General features: G+C 38.2%; 2 protein-coding genes across 2 annotated transcripts; both read left to right on the top strand.

Annotated features, from left to right (window-relative positions):
- Nucleotides 1-1055: 1055 nt before the first annotated feature.
- LOC137732995 (F-box/kelch-repeat protein At1g23390) lies at nucleotides 1056-2388 on the top strand. Its single transcript, XM_068472221.2, has one exon. The coding sequence runs from the start codon at nucleotides 1121-1123 to the stop codon at nucleotides 2264-2266; it is 1146 nt and encodes a 381-aa protein (XP_068328322.2). The 5' UTR covers nucleotides 1056-1120; the 3' UTR covers nucleotides 2267-2388.
- A 4507-nt stretch (nucleotides 2389-6895) lies between these two features.
- LOC137731876 (F-box/kelch-repeat protein At1g23390) lies at nucleotides 6896-8310 on the top strand. Its single transcript, XM_068471119.2, has one exon. The coding sequence runs from the start codon at nucleotides 6988-6990 to the stop codon at nucleotides 8137-8139; it is 1152 nt and encodes a 383-aa protein (XP_068327220.2). The 5' UTR covers nucleotides 6896-6987; the 3' UTR covers nucleotides 8140-8310.
- Nucleotides 8311-10387: the final 2077 nt, after the last annotated feature.

Consider the following 10387-nt stretch of genomic DNA (forward strand, 5'->3'; position numbering starts at 1 on the left):
AATCTGATGATCGAGTCGATTCCATGATTATAAGTTCATTCTATAATGAATCAGACCGGAATAGGGTTATATACATTCTAAGTATGAGAAGGGATCATTCAAGCGTATTGAGCTAAAACAATTTGTCGATGTCTCTAGTAAACCAAAGTCATTGTTTTAAAGTAATTATGAAACTTTGACCAATGTACCTTGTAGCTCGTATTGTTTGTTGACCATAATTCATGAACCGAATTACCATAAAGAACATATCGTTAATATATTCATACACACACACACACATTATAAAATATAAACTCGTCATGTATCACATTCAAATAACCAAAATGTTTATTTGCAAACAATGTATTATTCTTATTATATGTGATAGTTGCCCCGTATATTAAGTTACCATGCACGTTTGTTATTAGTATTACAACGTTGCTATTTACAACAAATATCGTGATATCCGCTGTATCTGTACGTAATTACATAAAACTATTTAAATGCAGAGTATATATATGCGTGTAAATTATATGTTACAACTACGGCTTACAATTTAAAATCAATTAGTTTAATCCAATTACATAAAGATTGAAAAGCATATGCAAACAGAAATGCAAAAATATTTAAGGGGTCTTTTAATATGGGGTCCAAAGTAACTAAAAATTTGACCTATTTCAAAAGTCAAAAGTCACTAAAAATTGGATGTACGCTCACCATTCCTTGTTAGGGTCCGACTATTCCCTATATAAACGAGTAATATTATTCATACCACGTTTTTATACCATATTTTTATACCACTTAGGTGGCATCTAATGTGGACAGCCACATTGTTTGAAAAATTTGCAAAGCTCAAGGAAATTAATGAAGGAGAAAGACTCCTCGTATTCCACAATCATCATTTAATTAACTAGTTTTTCTTAATTATTAATTTATTAAATAATACACTAAATTAAAAAATCTGATTAATTCAAATGATGTGGTTGTCCATATCAAGTGCCACCTAAGATAATATGAAAATGTGTTACAAAAACATGGTATGAACAACATTATTGTATATAAACATCCCGCCCCACATACGCCTTTCCCTCTCTCTCTCTCTCTCTCTCATCCGTTCTTTCTCTCTCTAAAATAATTAGCAATGGCGCCTGAGCAGGTTCAAATTCCGACCAAAATATCCAGAAACGAAGACCAGGAAGAATCTCCGCTCTACGGAGACATCTTAGAGGCCATACTCTACCACGTGCCTCTCCTCCATCTCGTCCCTGCCTGCCACGTGTCCAAGTCTTGGAACCGCGCGGTCTTCTCCTCCCTCCGCCACCTCAACCGAAACGTCAAACCCTGGCTCATCGTCCTCTCCCAAACCACCTGGCCTCCCTACAAGACCACCGCACGTGCCTACGACCCCGCCTCGCACGCATGGATAGATATCCACTCTCAGCCGTCGAGCAAATCCATCTCCACCCTCCGATCCTCTCACTCCAAACTCCTCTACATGCTCTCTCCCTCCAAATTCGCCTTCTCAACCGATCCCCTCCACCGCACGTGGCACCACGTGGACGCCCCTCTCGTCTGGCGCACCGACCCGATTGTCGCGCTGGTCGGCCACCGCATAGTCGTCGCAGGCGGCACCTGCGAATACGAGGACGACCCCCTGGCCGTCGAAATTTACGACACGAGGGAGCGAAGGTGGTGCACGTGCAACTCAATGCCCGCTATCCTAAAGGACTCCGCGGCCTCCACGTGGCTCTCTGTCGCCGTGGACGACAGCAAAATGTACGTGACAGATAAAAACACCGGTTTGACCTACACGTTCGATCCCGACTCCAGGACGTGGAGTGGACCGTACGATCTGTGTCCCGACGGTACGGTGATCGGCGCCACGACCGGATTCGCTAACGGCTGTTTCATTTTGGTGGAAGCGATCGGAAGCGAGGTGCATTTGAAAGGCGTGAAAGTGTGGGAAATGAACGGCTTGTCATTTGAGTGCAAAAAGTTGATCGGGGAGATGCCCCCGGCGATGATGGCGAAGCTGAAGGGCGAGAGCGACTGCGCAGGGACGGTTTCGATGAGCTGCACGAGAGATATGGTGTGCCTGCATAACCCTTGGTCGCCGGAGGAGCTGATTCTCTGCGAGCTTGTCGACGGCGGGTGCAGGTGGGGGAGTGTACGGAATGCAGTTGTGAACGGCGGGACTCGAATGCAGAAGCTGGTGGTGACGTGTTCGAATGTGGGATTGCCGGATTTGCACAAAGCCGTACAAGTTGGAGCGCTGAAAGTGGTTTGAAAAAGGCGGCATGAATCATGGCGGAAATTTAATCGTGTTTTATATATGGAATTTTATTAGTTTTCCAAAAAGTATGTTGTTTCGAGAGCTCTCCTTAAATTTAATTAAGAGACGTTTTGATATAGCTGCGTTTAAAATTTTTTAAACTAAACATCTATGCTTTTGAAAGATTTGATTAAACTCTCATTCTGATAATTTTGATGCCACATGTATTAGAATTAATCATTTTTAATACCAAAATTACATGATCTGACACTACCCTATATTTCTTAAAATCTCACACCAAAAAAATGCACAGCATATTGAACCAAACTTCCAATAATCTAACATTTCGATTAACCTCTCCCTTTTGAGATATTTCACAATTTCTTCTTATAATTTACCAATGATTATCTACGATTTAACATAATTTTTTCTCAAAACGGTTGAAAATATTTTTAAATCTCATTAAATCAAACGTACCAGTATAATTCTTTATATCAATACCTTAAGAGAAAATAGGACTAGCAACCGTATAAACGTACCAATAAATAATGCGTCTGAAATTGAACATACCAAAATTGAAAGTAATGTACCAATATCAACAATATGTATCAAATCAAACATACTAAAACCGCAAATAAACGTACCAATCAATGTTTTTTACAAATTCAAACGTGCCCAACGATTATATACACATAGTATATATGTTGTACCTAATAATAGTTTATCAACAACTATAAGTAAAAAAAAAAAAAATAAAGGAAAATAGTTTGACAAAAAAATATGAAAAAAATTACAGAGTACTTTCTATGTTGGATATCACCAACCATTTGGAAAAAAAAAAGCAATAAAACGAACTATTTGGAAAATGTGATAATATTAAAGTTTGTAGGACACATAAATTATTTTGATCGAAAGAAAATAATTGAAAAAAGAGATAATAGAGTTAATAATTAATATCTCACTAAATAAGGAAAAAAAAACGCATAAAAAACTAAGAGGATAATTCAAAATTAATAATTAACATTTTATTTTAAAAAAATTTACAATAATAACATGTAATTTAATTTACTAGAACACGGTTTGCAGAAAAAGACATGAGATTCAAGTCTTGTTACAGAACATGTTGTGTGACGATTGAAGAGATTTTTCATTATGCTGGAACGTGACAACACGTCACATGTCAATATTTAATTAAACAAATATTTGAAAACAAAATTTTCTGTCATTGTACAATCACATGCGACCTACACGCTTGATCCCGACTCCAAGACGTGGAGTGGACTGTATACGATATGTGTCCCGACGGTACGGTGTTCGGCGCCGTGACCGGATTCGCTAACAACTGTTTCATTTTGGTGGAAGCGTTCGGAAGTGGTGTGACGTTTGAGTGCAAAAAGTTGACCGGGAGATGCCGCCGGCGATTAGGGACAAGTTGAAGGGCGAGAGCAATTGCGCGGGGACGGTTTCGATGACCTGCACAAGAGAACTGGCGTGCCTTCATGTATGGAGCCAATGAAGGCCCACTGAGAGCATATGCCCACAACTATATAATCAAATTCAGATATATTACACTATTAGTGTATATATATAAGGTCAAGATTGGGAACACATTTTTATATACAGAGTGTACAACTATTTTGTAATAATGTATTTTAACGATGGGTTTTTTGTCTAAAGAAATGCCTTCAGAAAAGGCAAATGTATAGAATCTTTAAAAGAGATCGTGTTTTTTCAACTCTCTCAAAATAAAATATATTCTAAATTTTATCTATCAAAAATCATCCAAATTCAAATTATATGGCCATTGAAAATATTTATGAAGTGGAGCCTGAGAAGGTGTGTCAATAGGTGTGTCCAAAAATCTCTCAATTCTAATATATATTATATATGTCTATCTATTTATAAACTACAACGACAACTCATATTTATAGCGTGGACAAGACGTAATGGCCCAGTTATAAATATGCGGAGTGTGGATGCATGGATCTGGAGTTTGGAGCTATGCATGCATTATATACATGTGTTTGATCATATTATGAACATTATTGTGAAAGTAAGGATGGCAGCAAATTGATAAGTGCACTTCACTTATCTTCTCCCTTTCGAGTTCAGCAAGTAATTGTATATGTTTTCACTTTTTTGGATTCGTTTTGTATGTGTTTTTTTATTCTTAATGCAATAAATATACTTACAATAAGGGATGAAGAGGGTAGATTTATGCAACAAAATAAGCTTGTCATAATAATTCGATATCAAACTCGTTATTATGCTAAGCTTCTGTTTGTAGTCCTATATTGGTATGAACGATTTGAATTTGTTGATATAGAAGAAATGGGTGCTGGTTTTACTTTTGTTCTGAAATGCTTTAACTATGGAAATGGATCTTCTCCAGATCCCTTCCACCTAATCATCCTCATCAAACAATCCGGGTCCTTAAAAATTTAATTAAACAGCTAAAGTTATTATAACTTTTAGAGTGGACCCCTGTTTGTAGCCTTTTGATCAAATTTCAAGAGTTCGAATTGTTTGATGAGGAGGATTAGGTAGAAGGATTCCGGAGAGGATTCCTTTAACTTAGAATTGTAGATTGTTGGTGCTAATAAGAACCTTTTGACTTAATTACTTGTTATATATTTGAATCTTTTGACTTAGTTACTTGTTTGATTCTAGCTTATATAGTTTCAGGTCCACGTTTGGAGCAGTGTTTACAGTTTTCTACTATTATTCTCTTCTTTTAATTTCAACTTATGGGAACCATACTTTTTAACTTAAAATTGGACTATAAGGTGAAATGTTAAGAGATGGGTGCTACTGTACTGGTAATAAGAATTGTAGAGTTTAGATTCCGTTTTCTGGTCATGTTTTCCGATATGTTCCAAAATACTGAAAACATTTTAGGAATCTTGAAATTCGGGAAAATCAAAATTTCGGTTCAAGCTTGGTATTCAGATTTCCATCTAGACAAAGAGTCGGTTCGGGACTCGGGATCCTATTTTCGGTTCGGAATCCTATAACAAACCGGCTCTAGGTCTAATGGTTAAACTATTCTTTTTTTAGTACTGGAGACGGTAGTTGGACATGGGTGTTCATTCCGTCGAATGTGCATGCATGGCTAGCTAGTATTTATATTTTCGAGTCTTATTTGGAGTATTTTTTAAATACAAATTTATCAAAATCTTAAATGTGAAAATAAATAATTTTTTTTTAAATGAAGTCCAGACATCATTTTTGGCGACAACCTGGACTTAGAAAATCTGTAAACTGTCCCTGCTAGAAAAGCTTTGTAGCAGGATAGTCCTTACACCGATTGCACTGCATAATTAGCTATGTAAGATCAAAATATATGCAGTCTAATACTATTGTGAAAGATGTCTTGGATCAGAATGCCAGTAGCTAGCTAGCCATATATTTCTTCACTCTGTTTCAAGATCTCCGATCCTCTTCTCCGATCTCCGATCCCCTTAGGTATTACTATTCTTGGTCAATCCCCAACGTGTACAGCGTGGATTAGCTTGTGTTTCTTCATCAACATCAGATAGTGTAGGGGTCCACTGATTATACACATCATTTGTTTCGGTAAATAATGTTCCAAGGACAGACAAGTTATTGTACATCAGATACAAGATAGTGTTGTGTAAAATATTAACGAGTATAGACGACGCTAGTTGGTTGTTGTCAATTCCTTATCAGAGTTAGTGTTGCTCGTCGTCAAAAAACGTCATCTTGTTTGTTATATAACATTTTGTGCGAGTTTGCATATTATATTCGCAAAGCGTTTGACATTTATATCATGAATATAGTCTTTTGACTTTGAAGTTCCATATTAGTCTTCTGAGTTTAGGCATGGTTTTGTATGTGTTCCTTGCTTATTCTCTGGCTTGTCTCTCCATCAAAACCCCCGATCAACTAGTTTAGTCTTGTTAGCATGTTTTGCTAAAGTTGCTTAGAATTGAAGTCCTCTTAGATGTTATCTCGAATGTGCTCTTTGGTATTTGTATTTATTTAAATTTTTGATATTTTAATAAAACCGTTGTTGAAGAAAGTTGAGGGTGTTTCATTATAAAATCAATTGGCAATATGAGAAATAACTGAATTACTTATAAGCATATTTAAGGTACCTCCTCTCATCAACGTGGGATTCATTTTCAACACGCCTCCTCATGTGTGGCAAATTTTCAAGTCTAACATGTAGACAATACAACGAGGTGACGTGGAGAGCGTGTGGTCGTTTGGCTTTACACATGAGACGATTTGCTCCGATATAATGAAGAAAGTTAATGTTTCATTATAAAATCAATTGACAATATGAGAAATAACTCAATTATTTATAAACACATGCATAATCCCTCCTCTAACTAATGTGACATTTTAAACAATTTTGTCTCAAAAAGAAAAAGAGCGCGCACATGTAACTGGAAACAATGGATTAACCGACTCAAATACACAACAAATCAAATCGTAAAATGTTGTCTGTCAAAAAAGAAAAAAAAATCGTAAAATGTTGAAGTCAACGGACGCAATAGTCAATAATCAATTAATTAGTTCATTCAAATAGAAAATAATTAAAGGTTAATAATTTCCTCATAAACAATCAAATAATTAATCAAAGTCTATAAATTGCGACATGTTCCACTTCCACTTCCATATTCTTTTTCTTTACGGTCAGCATTCCTATGTAAGCCATCCCGGTACGACTTTCCCACCCAAAAACTCTCTCTCTCTCTAGAAAATTAGCAATGGCGGCTGAGGAGCTTGAAGACCAAGCTCGGACAGAAACTTCCCACACCGAAGTCCGGCAAGGACCTCACGAACTCGACGGAGACATCTTAGAGTCCATACTCTCCCGCGTGCCTCTCCTCCACCTCGTGCCTGCCTGCCATGTGTCCAAGTCCTGGAACCGCACCGTCTCTTCCTCTCTCCGCCGCTTCCACCGAAACGTCAAGCCCTGGCTCATTGTCCTCGCTCAAGCCACCAGGTCTCCCTACCACACCACCGCACGTGCCTACGACCCCAACTCGCACGCTTGGATCGACATCCACTCTCAGCCGATGATCGGATCCATCTCCACCCTCCGATCCTCGAACTCCCTCCTCTACGCGCTTTCTCCCTCTAAATTCGCCTTTTCAACTGATCCACTGCACTACACGTGGCACACGGTGGATGCCCCGCTGATATGGCGCACGGACCCGATTACCGGCGTGGTGGGCCACCGCATCGTCGTCGCTGGCGGCACGTGTGATTTCGAGGACGATCCACTTTCGGTGGAAATGTACGACACTGTGTCAAAAACGTGGACCATGTGCGACTCGATACCCGCTGTTCTCGAGGACTCTGCAGCCTCCACCTGGCTCTCTGTCGCCGTCGACGACAGCAAAATGTACGTGATGGATAAAGGCTCCGGTGTGACATGCTCGTTCGACCCGGATTCCAGCACGTGGTCTGGACCGTATGATCTGCGTCCCGATGAGACGGTTTTTAGCGCCGTCATTGGATTCGCTGACGACCGTTTGATCTTAGTGGGCGCGGTGGGAAGCGCAGAGAATTTGGAAGGCGTGAAAGTGTGGGAAGTGAACGGCGTGTCGTTTGAGTGTAAAGAGTTGGTCGGGGAGATGCCAGAGGCAATGGTGGAGAAGCTGAAGGGCGAGAGCGATCGCGTGACGTCGATTGGGATGAGCTGCATTGGACATATGGTGTGCCTGCATAACCCTTGGTCGCCGGAGGAGCTGATCCTCTGCGAGCTTGATGAGGGTGGGTGCAGCTGGGGTAGCGTACGGAATGCGGCGGTGGACGACAGGACTCGAATGCAGAAGCTGGTGGTGACGTGTTCGAAAGTAGGTTTGCCGGATTTGCATAAAGCCTTACAAGTTGGAGCGCTGAGATTGGTTTGAAAAAATTGGCCGATCGACAAAATTAATCGTTTACTATTTCGTACTTATTTTTAAACTATGTTGTTTTTTTTTTTTTTTTAAACAAATAAACTATGTTGTTAGTTTAGAGCTTTCGTGCAATTTAGCTTATCAAATAATTGTGACAAATAAATCAATCGAGGCATTGCCGTATCTTCTACCGGCTTTTAAAATTACGAAATAATTTAAGAAATTGTTTTCACATTTTATAATTAAAAACATTGTTTTTTGTTATCTATTTGTACTATTATTTGTTAAAGAATAAAGTTCAAGTTTCACCATAAAATCAATTATTTGTTAAGGAAGAAAGTTGGAATTTTACTATAAAACTAATTGGCAATGTAGGAAGTAGCCCAACATTTTAGAACATCCCTAATGGGGGCTTTATCTTCCTGGGGCTACCACATTTCTAACCTTAGCGAGAAATTTCATCCCCAATGAGCCGGAAAATGGGGCTAGATCCACCATCGGGGCTAGCAACTTCATTTCTTGGCCGTTAACATAAAATTGGGCTAAATCTAGCCCCAAAAAACAGTGGGTCTTGCAAAAAAAGTAGCAACCCATGTAAGTAAAATTCTATCACTCTCCATCCACTTGCAAATACACTTATACTCTCCTTTTATTATTATTTTTTAATTATTTTTTCTTACTTATTTTTCTTGCAATTTGGCTAATTAATGATTGCTTTAAATTTCATACGAATTAAAGTTTCAAATTGATTTAATGTTCATGGGTATTGATGGGTGAAATTTTTAAATAATTTTTTTTTTCAAAATTGTATGATACTAATTTACCAATTGGTGCTGGGTAAATTGTTATGTTATACGTGAAAATCAAACTATTTCGAAGGGCGAATTGGGGGTTTGTTTTTTTCAATGGTTGAGATTGAGATAAGGGAATCTAATACAACAAACGATTCATAAGTAATGAAATGTAACTTTATCACAATTTAAATTTTTTAGGTTGAAGGGTTCATAAAAAAAAATTAAGATAACATGTCCAAAAATCAACTTAAGAAAAGCTAACACAAAAAAAAATCATCGCTTAATCAAATTACTACATAAATAAATATATATAACCCCATATAGAGCCTGAAAGATATAGCCCCTCATTGGGAGAGATTTTTTTATATAGCCCCAAAGATTCCTTAGAACTCTAAAATAGGCTATATCCACCACTTTTCTAGCCCCATATAGAGTCCCTCATGGGAATGCTCTTATAAGTCTTTACAAATGACTTAATTTCACCAATATGAGACTCTTTTACCTTCACAACACCACACGCCCCCTCACCGTAGGGTGAATTTCCAAGCCAAACACATGGACAACACGAATTGATTGACATGAAGCACACGTGGCCGTCAGACTTTACACGAGAGATAACTTGCTCTGATACTATGAAGAAAGTTAGAATTCCACTATAAAACTACAGAAGATATTGATATTTATCAATTGGGTGCATCTTTTTCAGTGTTTAAAAATTGCTGAGAACTCACGACTACGCCACTCGTTGTATTAGCAATGAAGCATGACTTGAATGTCACTGAAAAAGTGTACTCGTATTCCATAACGCTAGTCCCGTCATGATATATACATTTTGTAATATCGACCAGAAGTGAGCCTATCTTGACTGTGAGTGGAGATAATATAGGTTCCTTTATCACATGCATGAATGGTCGCTCAGCCATTGGCCCGTTTAGCAGTTGCCAACGTAGTCATGAATTGACAAGAGCCAATATCTGCCCAGCCGCACTAGATGACCGAGAACATTGTGCATCCATCACAGAGTAAAATGATCACAGGGACAAGATATCTCAAGAGATATGACTACCTCAAACTCATGCATCCTTGTTTGGATAAGGATAAGATGGCAGATAGAAGGAAAACTGATCGATTCCCATCTATACTCATCTTCTCCCATCTCCAATTCAGCAAACTCATATTGTAGTTTGCATTATGTAAGCCAATGATTTTAGCGCCTCGTTTACGTTATCCATTTCACTCATACAAATTCATATTGTTCTCAAATTTTACTTTCACGTGTTTCGAATAATTGTGAAGGTTACTTTCAAGTGAGAAAAAAGGTGGCTTAGTGCTTGCCCTACTAATAAAAAAACAATGGAATTGTTTTATGTACTTTCCGTAATTAGCGTAAAAGAAGACTCAAGGCTTATAATTGATGTGATTGAAGGGAGGTCTTAAGATCTTTTTGGAGAATCACAAGTATTGTC

The sequence above is a fragment of the Pyrus communis genome, chromosome 16, assembly GCF_041283825.1.
Source record: "Pyrus communis isolate YQ-2024b chromosome 16, ASM4128382v1, whole genome shotgun sequence".
Taxonomy (NCBI): domain Eukaryota; kingdom Viridiplantae; phylum Streptophyta; class Magnoliopsida; order Rosales; family Rosaceae; genus Pyrus; species Pyrus communis.

Excerpts from the sequence above, each read along its gene's own strand:
- LOC137732995 (XM_068472221.2), top strand. The coding sequence starts at position 1,121 with ATGGCGCCTGAGCAGGTTCAAATTCCGACCAAAATATCCAGAAACGAA.
- LOC137731876 (XM_068471119.2), top strand. The coding sequence starts at position 6,988 with ATGGCGGCTGAGGAGCTTGAAGACCAAGCTCGGACAGAAACTTCCCAC.